Below are 18,803 nucleotides of genomic sequence, written 5' to 3'. Positions count from 1 at the left end.
TACATTAACTATATTACCCCCTAATATGATCCCCCTACACCGCCGCCACCTATTTTAACTATATTACCCCCTAATATGATCCACCTACCCCGCCGCCACCTACCGTATTTTAACTACATTACCCCCTAATCTAATCCCCCTACCCCTCCGCCACCTATATTAAAATGATTAACCCCTAATCTAATCCCCCTAAACCGCCGCCACCTATATTAAAATGATTAACCCCTAATCTAATCCCCCTACACCGCCGCCACCTATAATAAATGTATTACCCCCTAAAATACTAAAATGTCCCTACCGTAAACTAAATTACAAATAGCCCTGAAAAGGGCCTTTTGCGGGGCATTGCCCCAAAGTAATCAGCTCTATTACCAGCCCTTAAAAGGGCCTTTTGCGGGGCATTGCCCCAAAGTAATCAGCTCTTTTACCTGTAATCTGACCCCCCTACACCGCCACCACCTATATTAAATATATTAACCCCTAATCTAATCCCCCTACACCGCCGCCACCTATATTAAATATATTAACCCCTAATCTGACCCCCCTACACCGTCGCCACCGATATTAACTATATTAACCCTAATTATATTAGGGTTAATATAGTTAATATAGTTATTATATTATATATATTATTAATATAGTTAATAATTAATATAGTTATTATATTATATATATTAACTATATTAACCCTATCTAACCCTAACACCCCTAACTTAATTATTATTGCAATAAATCTAAATAATATTAATATTACGAACTAAAATATTCCTATTTAAAACTAAATACTTACCTATAAAATAAACCCTAAGATAGCTACAATATAATTAATAATTACATTGTAGCTATTTTAAGGTTTATATTTATTTTACAGGTAACTTGGTATTTATTTTAACTAGGTACAATAGCTATTAAATAGTTAATAACTATTTAATAGCTACCTAGTTAAAATAATTACCAATTTACCTGTAAAATAAATCCTAACCTAAGTTACAAATACACCTACACTATCAATAAATTCATTAAATATACTACAATTATCTAAACTAAAATATAATTAAATACACTAAACTAAATTACAAAAAAACCCCCACTAAATTACAAAAAATAAAAAAAGATTACAAGAATTTTAAGCTAATTTACACCTAATCTAAGCCCCCTAATAAAATAACAAAGCCCCCCAAAATAAAAAAATGTCCCTACCCTAAACTAAATTACAAAAAGTAATCAGCTCTATTACCAGCCCTTAAAATTGCCTTTTGTGGGGCATTGCCCCAAAGTAATCAGCGCTTTTACCTGTAAAAGAACCCCCCCATTACAACCCACCACCCACACACCCCTACTCTAAAACCCACCCTATCCCCCCTTAAAAAAAGTCTAACCCCCAAGTGGTCCTTACCTGTCCTGAAGACCGGTGGAGAAGATCCTGTTCCAGGCGGAGAAGTCTTCTTCCAGGCGGCGACCTCTTCTTCTTCCAGGAACCAGCCGGCGCGGAGTGGAGGAGTTGAAGACCGATGACCGTGGAGCTGAAGACCGTCCTCTCTGGAACTGAAGACCGGCGACGCTGGAACTGAAGACCGGAGCCATGGAGCGTGGAGGATCCTCTTCATACGATCGCCACCGTACACTGGATAGGAATTCAAGGTACGCGATTAAAAATGCCGTCCCTTGAATTCCTATTGGCTGATTTGAGCCTTCAAATTCAAATCAGCCAATCGGATGAGAGCTACTTTAATTCTATTGGCTGATTTGAATAGGCAATAGAATAAGAGCTACTGTAATTCTATTGGCTGATTAGAATAGACATTTTTTTATTTTGGGGGGCTTTGTTATTTTATTAGGGGGCTTAGATTAGGTGTAATTAGCTTAAAATTCTTGTAATCTTTTTTTATTTTTTGTAATTTAGTGGGGTTTTTTTGTAATTTAGTTTAGTGTATTTAATTATATTTTAGTTTAGATAATTGTAGTTTATTTAATGAATTTATTAATAGTGTAGGTGTATTTGTAATTTAGGTTAGGATTTATTTTACAGATAAATTGGTAATTATTTTAAGTAGGTAGCTATTAAATAGTTATTAACTATTTAATAGCTATTGTACCTAGTTAAATTAATTACCAAGTTACCTGTAAAATAAATATAAACCCTAAAATAGCTACAATGTAATTATTAATTATATTGTAGCTATCTTAAGGTTTATTTTATAGGTAAGTATTTAGTTTTAAATAGGAATATTTTAGTTAATAATATTAATATTATTTAGATTTATTGCAATAATAATTAAGTTAGGGGTGTTAGGGTTAGATAGGGTTAATATAGTTAATATATATAATATAATAACTATGGCCTAGATTTAGAGTTGGGCGGTAGCCGTCAAAACCAGCGTTAGAGGCTCCTAACGCTGTTTTTGGGCTAATGCCGGTATTTGGAGTCAGTCAGGAAAGGGTCTAACGCTCACTTTACAGCCGCGACTTTTCCATACCGCAGATCCCCTTACGTCAATTGCGTATCCTATCTTTTCAATGGGATCTTTCTAACTCCGGTATTTAGAGTCGTGGCTGAAGTGAGCGTTAGAAATCTAACGACAAGACTCCAGCCGCAGAAAAAAGTCAGTAGTTAAGAGCTTTCTGGGCTAACGCCGGTTTATAAAGCTCTTAACTACTGTGCTCTACAGTACACTAACACCCATAAACTACCTATGTACCCCTAAACCGAGGTCCCCCCACATTGCCGCCACTCGATTACATTTTTTTAACTCCTAATCTGCCGACCGCCACCTACGTTATACTTATGTACCCCTAATCTGCTGCCCCTAACACCGCCGACCCCTATATTATATTTATTAACCCCTAACTGCCCCCCACAACGTCGCCGCCAACTACCTACAATAATTAACCCTTAATCTGCCGACCGCCACCTACGTTATCCTTATGTACCCCTAATCTGCTGCCCCTAACACCGCCGACCCCTATATTATATTTATTAGCCCCTAATCTGCCCCCCTCAACGTTGCCTCCACCTGCCTACACTTATTAACCCCTAATCTGCCGAGCGGATCTCACCGCTACTATAATAAAGTTATTAACCCCTAATCCGCCTCACTCCCGCCTCAATAACCCTATAATAAATAGTATTAACCCCTAATCTGCCCTCTCTAACATCGCCGACACCTAACTTCAATTATTAACCCCTAATCTGCCGACCGAATCTCGCCACTACTGTAATAAATGGATTAACCCCTAAAGCTAAGTCTAACCCTAACACTAACACCCCCCTAAGTTAAATATAATTTAAATCTAACGAAATAAATTAACTCTTATTAAATAAATTATTCCTATTTAAAGCTAAATACTTACCTGTAAAATAAACCCTAATATAGCTACAATATAAATTATAATTATATTATAGCTATTTTAGGATTTATATTTATTTTACAGGTAACTTTGTATTTATTTTAACCAGGTACAATAGCTATTAAATAGTTAAGAACTATTTAATAGCTAAAATAGTTAAAATAATTACAAATTTACCTGTAAAATAAATCCTAACCTAAGTTACAATTAAACCTAACACTACACTATCAATAAATTAATTAAATAAAATACCTACAATTACCTACAATTAAACCTAACACTACACTATCAATAAATTAATGAAATACAATATCTACAAATAAATACAATGAAATAAACTAACTAAAGTACAAAAAATAAAAAAGAACTAAGTTACAAAAAATAAAAAAATATTTACAAACATTAGAAAAATATTACAACAATTTTAAACTAATTACACCTACTCTAAGCCCCCTAATAAAATAACAAAGACCCCCAAAATAAAAAAATGCCCTACCCTATTCTAAATTACAAAAGTTCAAAGCTCTTTTACATTACCAGCCCTGAACAGGGCCCTTTGCGGGGCATGCCCCAAAGAATTCAGCTCTTTTGCCTGTAAAAAAAACACATACAATACCCCCCCCAACATTACAACCCACCACCCACATACCCCTAATCTAACCCAAACCCCCCTTAAATAAACCCAACACTAAGCCCCTGAAGATCTTCCTACCTTATCTTCACCATACCAGGTTCACCGATCGATCCAGAAGAGCTCCTCCGATGTCTTGATCCAAGCCCAAGCGGGGGGCTGAAGATGTCCATGATCCGGCTGAAGTCTTCATCCAAGCGGGAGCTGAAGAGGTCCATGATCCGGCTGAAGTCTTCTATCAACGGCATCTTCAATCTTCTTTCTTTCGGATCCATGTTCATCCCGACGACGCGGAACATCCATCTTCACCGTCGACTTCCCGACGAATGACGGTTCCTTTAAGGGACGTCATCCAAGATGGCGTCCCTCGAATTCCGATTGGCTGATAGGATTCTATCAGCCAATCGGAATCAAGGTAGGAAAATTCTGATTGGCTGATGGAATCAGCCAATCAGAATCAAGTTCAATCCGATTGGCTGATTCAATCAGCCAATCAGATTGAGCTTGCATTCTATTGGCTGTTTCGATCAGCCAATAGAATGCGAGCTCAATCTGATTGGCTGATTCCATCAGCCAATCAGAATTTTCCTACCTTAATTCCGATTGGCTGATAGAATCCTATCAGCCAATCGGAATTCGAGGGATGCCATCTTGGATGACGTCCCTTAAAGGAACCGTCATTCGTCGGGAAGTCGTCGGTGAAGATGGATGTTCCGCATCGGCGGGATGAACATGGATCCGGAAGAAAGAAGATTGAAGATGCCGTTGATAGAAGACTTCAGCCGGATCATGGACCTCTTCAGCTTAACTATTAACTATTTAATAGCTATTGTACCTGGTTAAAATAAATACAAAGTTACCTGTAAAATAAATATAAATCCTAAAATAGCTATAATATAATTATAATTTATATTGTAGCTATATTAGGGTTTATTTTACAGGTAAATATTTAGCTTTAAATAGGAATAATTTATTTAATAAGAGTTAATTTATTTCGTTAGATTTAAATTATATTTAACTTAGGGGGGTGTTAGTGTTAGGGTTAGACTTAGCTTTAGGGGTTAATCCATTTATTACAGTAGCGGCGAGATTCGGTCGGCAGATTAGGGGTTAATAATTGAAGTTAGGTGTCGGCGATGTTAGGGAGGGCAGATTAGGGGTTAATACTATTTATTATAGGGTTATTGAGGCGGGAGTGAGGCGGATTAGGGGTTAATAACTTTATTATAATAGCGGTGCGGTCCGCTCGGCAGATTAGGGGTTAATAAGTGTAGGTAGCTGGCGGCGACGTTGTGGGGGGCAGATTAGGGGTTAATAAATATAATATAGGGGTCGGCGGTGTTAGGGGCAGCAGATTAGGGGTACATAGCTATAATGTAGGTGGCGGTGGTGTACGGAGCGGCAGATTAAGGGTTAATAATAATATGCAGGTGTCAGCGATAGCGGGGGCAGCAGATTAGGGGTTAATAAGCGTAAGGTTAGGGGTGTTTAGACTCGGGGTACATGTTAGAGTGTTAGGTGCAGACGTAGGAAGTGTTTCCCCATAGAAAACAATGGGGCTGCGTTAGGAGCTGAACGCGGCTTTTTTGCAGGTGTTAGGTTTTTTTTCAGCTCAAACAGCCCCATTGTTTTCTATGGGGGAATCGTGCACGAGCACGTTTTTGAAGCTGGCCGCTTCCGTAAGCACCGCTGGTATCTAGAGTTGCAGTGGCGTTAAATTATGCACTACGCTCCCTTTTTGGAGCCTAACGCACTGAAAACCCAGCCATTCTGTGAACTCTAAATACCAGCGGTATTTAAAAGGTGCGGACAGAAAAAAGCACGCGTAGCTAACGCACCCCTTTGGCCGCAAAACTCTAAATCTAGGCGTATATTAATTATTAACTATATTAATAATATATATAATATAATAACTATATTAACCCTAATATAATTAGGGGTTAATATATTTAATATAGGTGGTGGTGGAGTAGGGAGATTAGATTAGGGGTTAATATATTTAATATAGGTTGCGGCGGTGTATAGGGATTAGATTAGGGGTTAATATATTTAATATAGGTGGCGGCGGTGTAGGGGGGTCAGATTACAGGTAAAAGAGCTGATTACTTTCGGGCAATGCCCCACAAAAGGCCCTTTTAAGGGCTGGTAATAGAGCTGATTACTTTGGGGCAATGCCCCGCAAAAGGCCCTTTTCAGGGCTATTTGTAATTTAGTTTAGGGTAGGGACATTTTAGTATTTTAATGGGTAATACATTTATTATAGGTGGCGGCGGTGTAGGGGGATTAGATTAGGGGTTAATCATTTTACTATAGGTGGCGGCGGGGTAGGGGGATTAGATTAGGGGGTAATGTAGTTAAAATAGGTGGCAGCGGTGTAGTGGGATCATATTAGGAGGTAATATAGTTAATGTAGGTGGCGGCGGGGTAGGGGGCTCACATTAGGGGGTAATATAGTTAAAATAGGTGGCGGCGGTGTAGGAGGATTACATTAGGGGTTAATATATTTAATATAGGTGGCGGCGGTGTAGGGGGATTAGATTAGGGGGTAATGTAGTTAAAATAGGTGGCGGCGGGGTAGGGGGCTCACATTAGGGGGTAATAATTTTAATATAGGTGGCGGCGGTGTAGGGGGATTACATTAGGGGTTAATAATTTTAATGTAGGTGGTGTTGAGGGATCACATTAGGGGGTTAGACATTTAATGTAGCTGGCGGCGGGGTCCGGGAGCGGCGGTTTAGGGGTTAAACACTTTATTAGGGATTGCGGCGGGGATTGCGGTTGACAGGTAGATAGACATTGCGCATGCGTTAGGTGTTAGGTTTTATTTTGAAGGCAGTTTAGGGAGTTACGGGGCTCCAATACTCAGCGTAAGGCTTACTACACCTGCATTTTGTGGCGAGGTGAAAATGGAGTAAGATTTCTCCATTTTCGCCACGTAAGTCCTTACGCTGTATATTGGATACCAAACTGCGTGGGTTTGGTATACCTGTCTATGGGCCAAAAAACTACGGCCGAAGGCAGAAATATACGAGCGTAACTTCTATGTTACGCCGTATATGTGATACCAAACCCGCACAAAATTTGGCGTCGCCGGCTTTTGCGGGCGATGCTGCATATCGGATCGGGCCCTATGTGTCTAGCTTCAGCTTACATGTGCCCAGCAACCTCATGGTAATCACCTCTATTAAAGGGACATTGTCACTCTTAAAGAGGCACATTATTCTTTATTAATAGCACTGTGGGAGTTTTTATCAGCCTGTGAGGATTATTGGGAAGTACACAACTGATACTGATGCATTAGTTTAAATTTAAACAGCTTTTACTTAAATGGACAGTCTATTCCAAAATAACGTTTCATGATTCAGATAGAGAATGTAATTTTAAACAATTTTCTAATTTACTTTTATCACCAATTTTGCTTTGTTCTCTTGGTATTCTTAGTTGAAAGCTAAACCTAGGAGGTTCATATGCTAATTTCTAAGCCCTTGAAGGCCGCCTCTTCTCTCAGGGTATTTTGGCAGTTTTTCACCACTATAGGCTGTTAGTTCATGTGTATCATATAGATAACACTGTGCTCATGCACGTGGAGTTCCAGTGAGCCATCTTTGATTGGCTAAAATGGATGTCTGTCAAAAGAACTGAAATAAGGGGGCAGTTTGCAGAGGCTTAGATACAAGGTAATCACAGAGGTAAAAAATGTATTTATATAACTGTGTTTGTTATGCAAAACTAGGGAATGGGTAATAAAGGGATTATCTATCTTTTTAAACAATAAAAATTCTGGTGTAGACTGTCCCTTTAACATTTTATTCAAACAAAATAATATTTACAACATGTTTCAATTTTTGTCTTTCCTATTCATTATTAGAAATGTTTTTATTACAATGTCCCTTTAAGTATAAACGGTAAGATTTGTTAACAAGTTTATGTAAAACAGAATAATAAAACAAATATGGAAAGGAAACAATATACATGTAAATACAGAACTTCTTTTATTATATCTTTAACCCCTTAAGGACGGGGGTAAGTGTGCAAGATCAGAACAAAGTTCTGAAGTAAACATGAGAAGGAAACAGAAAATCATGTGATTGTTGCTGCAATCACGTGACTCCAGCGCCGAAATTGGATCCTGGGGGACTGCCTACGATGCTAGGCACATCCCTCAGTCAGATTTTCCATTTCGTCAAACCAGGAGGGAGCAAGATGCTGCAAATGTTAGGACGTTCTATGCAGTCCTTACAGTGTTAAATCCCAGTGCTTTTAGTATGGCATGGAACATCCTAACTGCATCAGGAGGTTAATAAAACACAATTATGTTTTCATTGCATTATTTGTTTAAAGATATATTTCTTTACCATCTCATCTTTGTATTGCCTTAGGCCCTGATGATTGAAAGTGCTAGGAGACAGCAAAATATTAAAACGCTTCCGCCGCTATGTCTAGCGAGCCTGCCGAAATATTCCCAGCTCCTGACATAGCAACATCGCTGAGAGGCGTTTACTATATATGCCATTGGTTGGCAATGCTGTCTATAGAAAACGCCCAGCATCGCCGATTATATTTGCGATGTATAGTAAAGAATCCCTTGGAATAGAACTGCCATTTGCTTAACCACTAATCCTAATACCCCCAAACGGAAATACCCCACGATCACTAACGAATACTACACTAATAAATATATAATAATAATAATAATAATATTCAGCTCTTTTACAATTATTTTTTTTTTTATAAACCCCCCTCTCAATACAAGTATCCCCTCACCCCCAAAATAATAAAATCTACCTAAAAAAACCTAACTTAAAAAATAAAAGTTAAAATAAAAAAGCCTATTCTTAAAAATAAAAAACCCACCTCTAAAAAGCCCTAACTAACCCCAAAGGTTGTACTTACCTCTTCCGCCACCTCCGCTCTGCAATCTTCATCCATGTCGGGGGCCCTTTTCATTCCGGCTCCTAGCGTTGGGTGCCCATCTTCACTGAGGTGGCTTTTGTGGCCTCTTCCACCACCTCTGCTCTGCATCCACTTTTCTTCAGCTTTCTTTCTAGAGCCCTGCTCTTAATGTGGTCGCCACTGCACACTGAAAGCACACTGAATTTTCGGAAGCTTCTTGTATTATTACATAACAGGCATGAAGTTATGTAGCACTATAATTATAATGCAACTGTCTTTTATAACATAAATATATATTTTAAAACTATGTTCATATTTAAAATAATAAACACATTAAGCACATTTATATACAATAGTTAAACTAATATGTATTATACATGACCATGCATTTTATTTCTAAAATTGTAGATGTAATGTAGTCAGACGTTGCATTGATTTTCAATATTTAAAATGTTATGCATTTATATTTCATAGTGTTTTAAGTATTGTATATTCATTAAAATGTATTTATGTTAGCTTGTTGTGTTTATTTGTGATAACATAGATATATATGTTAACCCCTTAGTGACCAGACAATTTTTTTAATTTTCTTACCGTTAAAGGGACACTGTACCAAAAATTTTTCTTTTGTGATTCAGATAGAGCATGCAATTTTAAGCAACTTTCTAATGTACTCCTATTATCAAATTTTCTTCTTTCTCTTGGTATGTTTATTTGAAAAGCAAGAATTTAAGTTTAGATGCCGGCCCATTTTTGGTGAACAACCTGGGTTGTCCATGCTGATTGGACAGCACCAATAAACAAATGCTGTCCATGGTTGTGAACCACAAATTTGTTGTCTCCTTAGCTTAGATGCCTTCTTTTTCAAATAAAGATATCAAGAGAATGAAGAAAAATTGATAACAGAAGTAAATTAGAAAGTTGCTTAAAATTGCATGCTCTATCCGAATCATGAAAGAAAAAAAATTGTTTCAGTATCCCTTTAAGGACCAGGGCTGTTTTTACATTTTTGCTGTGTTTGTGTTTAGCTTTAATTTTCCTCTTACTCATTTACTGTACCCACACATATTATATACAGTTTTTCTCGCCATTAAATTAACTTTCTATTCTTATCATATCATATAATTTACTATCAAAAAAATGATAAAATATGATGAAAAAATAATTTGACCCCAAAATCTGTTACACATCTATAACCACCAAAAAACACCCATGCTAAATAGTTTCTAAAAGTTACATTGTAACACTGATATCTGTCAGGAATCCCTGAATAATCCTTCACAGGTGTGTGTGTGTGTGTATATATATATATATATATATATATATATATATTTATTTTTTTAATTATTTTTTTTTGTAGACAACCCAAAGTATTGACCTAGGCCCATTTTGGTATATTTCATGCCACCATTTCACCGCCAAATGCGATCAAATAAATAAAATATTTTTTTCACAAACTTTAGGTTTCTCACTGAAATTGTTTACAAACAGCTTGTGCAATTATGGCACAAATGGTTGTAAATGCTTCTCTGGGGTCCCATTTGTTCAGCAATAGCAGACATATATGGCTTTGGCATTGCTTTTTGGTAATTAGAAAGCCGCTAAATGCTGCTGCGCACCACAATTGTATTATGCCCAGCAGTGAAGGGGTTAATTAGGTAGCTTGTAGAGTTAATTTTAGCTTTAGTATATAGATCTGCCTCCCACCTGACACATCTCACCCCCTGATCCCTCCCTAATCCCTCTCAAAAAGCTCTCTTCCCAACCCCACAAAGGTCACCCCCATCTTAAGTACTGTCAGAAAGTCTGCCAGTATAAAAATAGGTGGGTTTTTTTGTTACAATTCAGCCGGAAACTCCCTCTGATCAAACGCATTATGGGCATGCACACATGCACTTCCTCAGAGATGGAGGAATAGGGAACACTTCAATTCCGATTCCCCATTCCTCCCAGAAGGTAGCACTTCCAAACAAGTTGTATCCCTAGGTACCTCGTGAAATTGCCGACAACATACTAAAAGGGCGACTTGATCCCCTGCACCCTGCTCAATCAGCACCCTTTTAAAATGCACTGGAACGGGGCTCAATTCTGGTCTGGAGCTGGGTTCCAGGAGCCCAGCTAAGCCTGCAAGGTTTTTCCAGCCCCTGTCTGTCAGCCCGCCGGGGTTTTAGTGCATCTCTGTAACACATCATTTAAACATCGATTATAATTGTAGTTACATAGCACCTATTGTTTTAATGTGAAGGTTTACTATTTAGTTTAGTTTATTATAGTGAGGTATTTTTCTGACAGTAGGTAGTATGTGGAAGTGAAGTCCAGGAGAGTGTAGGTTAGATTTTACGTACGTGTAGGTGGTATTAGGGACTTAGGCGTTCTAGGGGTGTGTAGGTTTGGTATGACAAAGGTGTAGCTGTTCAGGGGCAGTTAGCGGGGCGTGCTAGTAGGAATAGGCTGCACTTTGATTCGGACACACCGACACCAGATAAATATGTTCAAAAAAGTGAAGTGCAGGTTGCTAGGGGGGCAGCAGCCATGTTTCACTCGCCAGCTATCACCCACACCTAAGAACAAAAAGAAGAAGGCGCTCCAATAGTGAAGTAAATTACAGCAAGTAGATACAATGTTCGCACAAACACCCCCTCTAAGAAGTGGGTACTCACAAGGAGAGCGCACTATAGTAAAGTGCTATTCCAACAGGCTGGATTAATCAGAGCCCACCAGCTAGCTCACACCGGATTCGGTAGACCCTCAGCTCTGTAGTAGTGGGAAAAAAGATAGGGGAAAAAGGACAACACTCCAATAGTGCAGATGGTCACTTAAAAGGAACAATGTCCCCAATGTTATATCCCCAAATGAGAATAAATACTCACATACATAGCGCACTATAGTACAGTGCAAGAAAAGCAGGCTGGTATATCAGAGCTCACCAGCTGGCTCACTCCAATGCGCAGGAACCAGGATCCAAGGTGGGAAAATAGCACTCAAATAAAGCTCACAAATCAAATAAAAGTAAAGTATCTTTAATCACCCACACCTACCTACCAGGTCGGAGAGAGGGTTTGGCTGTCCTCCCGCAACTTAAACCTTTGTGTGCCTTCCAATAAACTGGCACTCCGTTATGTTGGGCCTTTTCAAATACTCCAACGGTTGCCTACGCTCTTGACCTTCCTCCCACCATGTGCATCTCCAATGTATTTCAAGTCTTTCTCTTGAAACCATTGGTTTGCAATCGGTTTACCACTGTGTTGCCTTGTCCCCATCCTATTGACTCTTGTATATCCAGAAACATACAGTATTTGGATCACTGGAAGGGTTACGGTCTGGAGGAGCGTTCTTTGGTTCCCTCCTCTGATGTTCACGCTCCCACCCTCCTCCGTGCCTTCCATGCCTGTTACCCCGATAAGCCTTTTGTCCTCCTGTGGGGAGGGGTCATTGAGGGGCGGGTACTGTTAGGGTTTCACCCTGAATTTGCTAGTTGTTTGCAGCTTTCTGTCGTGGCTGCCATTTCAGACTCACTTGTGCTTTCTCCTTGCCTCAGTCAGAGTGTGTAACACTGCTCACTATACCCAGATTCCCTCTTATGGCCAAAATGGAGGACATCATCAGAGAAAGAAAGGTTGCAGTCCCAGAATGATGATTTCATCACTTACTATTTAACTGCCTCAGTCCAGTCTGCCATTGCCTTCCGTGGTTTTAGACTTCTCTGTGATTTCCTGTGTTTCTGACTTTGTGTATGACCTGGCTTGTTTGACGTCCCTTCTGGTTCCTGATCTTCGTGTTCCTGACCCCGGCTCGTCTGATTACATGCTTTGACTCCTGACACGGCTCGTCTGACTTTGACTCCTGGCTTGTTATTTGGCTTTTGGACTTGTTATTTTTTGTTATTTTTTTCATTTTTTAATAAAGGTGTGATTAATTTAGCATTTCACGTTGTTGTCTGATTCCTGGTACCCTGACAGTGCCTACAGGGAAACTATTTTTAGTTTAAATGAGCACACTGTCTTCGCCATTTAGGCCCACTTCAAGCTGGGCCTTCCCCCCAGCCGCAGCAAAATGGTAACGAGCGGTGATGTCAGCGATGTGGGTGGTGACGTCATGCTCCCATTGATTATGGTAGAGACATCGTTGCTCGCCATTACTGCTCGGCCATATCTCTTTTCTTTGAAAATCTCAACAGACTGATGGGCTGCAAGGCCAACAAAGCCAGTAAGGCAGTTTCTCGTTGGTCTGTAAATGTTTTGAATATTGGACCCTTAATGAGATTTGGTGTTTGCTTTAAGTCAGTGGTCACCAACCAGAATTTAAGACTCCCTGGCTATCACACAAAATAGATTCTAAGGATAAAAAGATTATATCAAGGGTGTGACTGTGATCCAAAACAACACTAGTTGGGAACCACTGTCTAATATTGTTCTAATATGTTTTTTTTTTTAGAAAGCATCATTCCACTTTTTTATTTTTTTAAATGTATAATATTTTTATTAGATTTTTTAAATCAGTAATTGAACAACATAAATTAAAGGAAATGTCATATAAAATATAATAATCTAGTCAACTAAAAAGTGATTGATGTAGTCCACGGTCACTACCACCATAAATGATTAGCATTCTGCAACGTATGGTGAGCAGGGATGAGATTTGCAAGAGATTACTTGGAAAGAATGCTCAGTGCTTAACAAAAAAATATACAGAAAAAAATAGAAGGAACATAAAAGGAATAGAATTAGATTCAATACATATGCGGCCCTGTCTGCCGCAGCTCGCCTCTGGCAGGCAGAATTCCATTGTTGGAATTCAGCATTACACAAGAGCGCTATTTTGTGCAACACCGCCACCTGGCTGTGCACAACCAATCACACGCAGGGCAGAAGCTGTCAATCTCCCCGGTCGGATGAGACCGGGGAGATTGAAATTCTCCACCTAAGAGGTGGAGAAGAGGATAGGAAGCCTGATGACCGCTGCTTGATAAATACTGACTGTAGGTTCTCTTGTGAGAACCTGCAGTCGTAATGTGGCGAATGGCTTGATAAATCAAGCTCTTAGAGTATGTAAGTCTAATATTTATCCCAGAATGAGTACAATAGCTTAGACTAAAAGCTAGTTAGTTGAAGACTATAGACAACAAAACAATCCAGGAGACAGCAGCACCCCTTCAATTTAGGAAGCAGATAATATGTTCAGTGGCAATGAAACTCCATGCCTAGAAAGAAATCTCACTTTCATTTCAAATTGTAATGAGCCTTTTCTAAACAGCGCCATTTCACTTTTTAGGTTTTCTCCTACATGTAAGATGTTTGACATGTGCCTGAACATTAAAATTATGTCTGGTAATTAATATAAAAAGCCTCACATTAAACATTTAATTAGCATGAGGCATTAATTTAAAGTGAATGTAAATTTTGATGCTAAAGTGCCCGGTTTTTAAAAATTCGATTAATTCATCAAAATTTACATTTCACTCGTGTTGTGAAAAAATACTTACCTTTTAATCTTGACAGCCGCTCCAGCTTCCTCCGCCCGTCGCAAAGCCTCTTCCTGGGTCTAAAATGAGGAATCCAGCTTCCTCCAATCACGGCTTCGAATCAGACACTGATTCCCCTGGGGGGGAAACTGTGATTGGAGGATGACCGATCCATCATTTCTGACTTTGCAACAACCAGAGTAAACTGGAGCTGCTGTCAAGTTTAAAAGGTAAGTATTTTTTTCACGAGTGAAATGTAAATTTTTATGAATTAAAGTGCCCCTGTTTTTAATCGAATTTTTAAAAAACGGGCACTTTAGCATCAAAATTTACATTCACTTTAAGAATGTAATATAGCCTATATTATGGGAAATGAGTAGCAAGTAATGCTGCACAACAGAATAAGCATTAGTGAGACATAGAATAATATAATAGAACTTCTACCATTTTCTTGCAGTGTGATGTCAAAGCACCAATCTTCCCCTATTGGATCCACACAGAAGTCTGGCAGTCCTTTAAGAAATTATCTGGTTGTGAAACGCACCACCCCTCTCCTCTCCTTCAACTATGAAGTTGGCATAACAAAGTTTAATGACTAAAGCTAATGAGAATATAACATATTATTGAGGAACACATGCCTAGTAGTATATATAAATATGGTTATTTATTGTGTGTGTATAGTCTATTCACCATTTATAGAGGTACTCACACCTTTCCAGGCTACATCTTCAAGATCAACATCTGGGATTACAATCCCCAAAATCCTCTGCAGTTGTGTGTGTGTGCGTGTGGGGGGTATACAGTAGATTGCACTAACACAATCTACTATTAGTTAAACATTTCTGAAACACTAATTTGTTTGACAAAAATTCAGTATTTAAAAAATTAAAAATCATCTTCACTAAGAATAGTAAAATTATATTTGTAAGTACAAATTAAAACATATTGAAAATTAAAAATTCTCAGTATTTTGTTATACTACAATTTGCCCTAAAAGGACAGTCTACTCCAGAATTGTTTTTGTTTAAAAATTTATATAATCCCTTTATTTCCTATTCCCCAGTTTTACATAACCACCACTGTTATATTAATATACTTTTTTACCTCTGTGATTACCTTATATCAGAGCCTATGCAGACTGTCCCCTTATTTCAGTTATTTTGACAGACTTGCATTTTAGCCAATCAGTGCTGACTCCTACAGTAGGTAACTCCACAGGAGTGAGCAAAAAATATCTATATATGGCACACATGAACTAGCGCTGTCTAGCATTAAAAAACAATAGATAAGAGGCGGCCTTAGCATATGAGCTTACCTAGGTTTAGCTTTCAACACAGAATACCAAGGGAACAAAGTAAATTTGATGTTAAAAGTAAATTGGAAAGTTGTTTAAAATTGCATGCCCTAATTTTGAGTAGACTGTCCCTTTAACTACTCTGGTATTGATTCAGTCTTTAAAATTGTGCACTTCATATTATTCCAGCACTCATTTAGCACATTCCAGAGAGTGTTTACAAATGTCACAGTGTGTTTAGCCTGTTCAATGGGATTGAGATCTAGTAATTGTGGAGGAAAAGGCACGCAATTTTGCACTCCTTTGCTATTCCTTGGGCTTCAGATATGACTGGAACATCTTCAATGTGTGTTAACGATTGTTGTCTCTCTGGAAAGGGAATCATCTTTCTCACAACTTTAAAAGGACAATAAAGTCAAAATATTTATATCCTGTATATGAAACAGCAACAGTAATGCATATTAAATATATATGTTGGCATGATTAGGTCAAAGGAACAACATATGCAGACAAGTTGCTGATAGAAGTGTTACAAGCAGCTTCAGGAATATCATTTTAAATGGGGTGGTCTCTCAACCACCTTCACTTGTATGATGATTTCTGCTGTTGCCTCTTGTATTCTTATCTTTTCTATAGACAATACTGCAGTATTCATACTTTTTCAGTGTAGGTGGTGGTTTCAGTAGACAATAGCAGCTATATCAAACGACAAGTTAGCTACTTTCAAACAGTTTAATACACTCCAGCAGGTACAATGGGTTATTGGGAACACACTAAATAAAATTTTTGCAGTGCAGTTTTCTTTAAAGCCAGAATGTATGTCAAGCCACACAGAATAGAGTGGTACATATCTTTGGTCAAACTGAACTGTAGTTAAACTAGTCATTAACTATTGAATTGGCAAAGCATCCTCACATCTGAATATTCCCTACACCATGTTTAATTGTTGGTTTCACACACTGTGGTGTCAACCTCTCAAGTTTCTGTCTTCCCATATGAAATGTGAGATTACAACTGAAAAGTTCAGATTTTGATTTTTCAGCAAATATGACATCTTTCTATGTTTTTCACTGTGAAATTTCTGTATTATATGGCCAAAATTTCTGTATTATATGACAAAAAAGTGGATTAGAGAACTTTCGCAATAAATGACACTTTGGGGCATATGTATCAAGCTCTGAATGGAGCTTGGTGCCCCGTTTTTCTGGCGAGCCTGCAGACTCGCCAGAAACAGCAGTTATGAAGCAGCGGTCACAAAGACCACTGCTCCATAACCTGTCTGCCTGCTCTGAGCAGGTGGACGCACATCGCCACAATACAACCCGATCGAGTACGATCGGGTTGATTGACACCCCCTGCTGGCGGCCTTTTGGCCGTGAGTCTGCAGGGGGCGGCGTTGCACCAGCAGCTCTTGTGAGCTGCTGGTGCAATGCTGAATATGGCGAGCGTATTGCTGTCCGTATTCAGCGAGGTCTGGCGGACCTGATCCGCAGTGTCGGATCAGGTACGCCAGACCATGATACATATGCCCCTTTATCTGTTGTCTTTTTCTGTTTTTTGCTTACTAGGATAGAATGTTCCTGGTTCAGCTAGGATTTAATTGTGGATGCAAATGCTGTTCTATTCTGTAATATTATTAGACTGCTATATTGATCTTCTAATAGTGTGATCACATTAGGTCTGCCTGGTCTTGCTTTTGATTAAAATTATTTGGTTTCAGAAAATATCTTTAGTGTGCATTGTACTGTCCTCTTTAGAAATATTCAACTTAAAGTAATGGTAAACTTAACATGTTTTAAAATCAGGTCCAGATCGCTAGCTATCTAGCTAGAGCGGCGCTTTGAGAACGGTTAAAACCGTTAGCTCACAAAAAAAATATTTTTGAAGTGGCCGGCCGGAGCGTGGGGTATTAGAATAGCACGGCTAGTTACAGCGCATCTTCATTAGAAGTGATCAACTAAAGTCCATACAAAATATTGCTTAGATTCCAGACCTGATTTTAAAATATGTAAAGTTTATCATCACTTTAATGGCAATTTGGTACTAGGAATACTTTTAGCCCTCAGGAGAACAACCTGTCCTCGCATTGCTTCACTAATCTCCTTTGATATGATTACCTTCTTTAACATTTCAAACAGGAACACTAGAAGAAGCATTGGCAGGACCAAATAGATTTAGTATCAGGTTTTAAAGAGACAGTAAAGTCAAAATGCAACTTTCATGATTCAGATAGAGCATGTCATTTTAAACAAGTTTTCTATGTACTTCTATTAATACATTTTCTTTGTTCACTTGATATCCTTTGTTAAGAGTAAAGCTAGGTAGGCTGATAGAAGCTCAGGAGGGTGTGCATGTCATGTACAGTGTTTGTATCTAGATATAACATTGCTATAAATAATGTTGCAAACACTGCTGCCAGATGGCTAGAGAAATGTGCACGCTCCTGACCTCACCTATGATTACTCTTTAATGAAGGATAACAAGAGAACTTAGCAAATTGATAACATATATAAATTGGAAAGTTGCTCTTTTCAATCCATTGACTTTTAGTCAGAACAGAGAGAATTCTTGAACATCATGTCCCTTTAAAGGGACAGTCTACACCAAAATTGTTATTGTTTAAAAAGATAGATAATGCCTTTACTACCCATTCTCCATACATTTTTATATTATTATACTTTAAAACATTTAAACATCTTAATGTCTGCCTGTTTCTAAGTCACTACAGACAGCCTCTTATCACATGCTTTTTTATTAGCTTTTCACAACAAGAGACTGCTAATCCATGTGTGCGATATAGATAATATTGTGCTCTCTCCTGTGGAGTTGTGCAGGACACAGCACTAATTGGGTAAAATGCAAGTCAATAGATAAAAAATAAATAGCCATGTGATATTCGGGATGTCAGAAGAGGTTTAGCTACAAAAAGACCTTTCTTATTTGACTATTATTCTGTCTAGTTAATCCTCAGAATAGTCTTAATTCTAGCACAGTTATTAATTAAATCCTTAGATTGGAATGAATAGTATTATCTTAGAAATATTTTTGGCCTTCCTCTGGCAAAACTTCTGTGGATTATGGATGCCCATGGTTCTCAATGTAAAATCTATGATGAGTTGTTACAAATTAATCAGAAACCATATGAAAATCATTAGAAACCAGAGTTTTCGTATAGA

General features: G+C 38.3%; 1 protein-coding gene across 1 annotated transcript in view; it reads left to right on the top strand.

Moving 5' to 3' along the window:
- Positions 1 to 15,292, top strand: part of LOC128663182 (uncharacterized) — an 82,254-nt gene extending 66,962 nt beyond the window's left edge. Inside the window, exon 9 of the mRNA XM_053717385.1 lies at positions 14,791 to 15,292. Coding sequence (XP_053573360.1) covers positions 14,791 to 14,932 — 142 coding nt within the window. The 3' untranslated portion in view covers positions 14,933 to 15,292. The remainder of the gene's footprint in view (positions 1 to 14,790) is intronic.
- The last annotated feature ends 3,511 nt before the right edge of the window (positions 15,293 to 18,803 follow it).

This window comes from Bombina bombina, chromosome 6 (assembly GCF_027579735.1).
Source record: "Bombina bombina isolate aBomBom1 chromosome 6, aBomBom1.pri, whole genome shotgun sequence".
In the NCBI taxonomy this organism is placed as follows: domain Eukaryota; kingdom Metazoa; phylum Chordata; class Amphibia; order Anura; family Bombinatoridae; genus Bombina; species Bombina bombina.
This window is presented reverse-complemented; position numbering and strand designations above follow the sequence as displayed.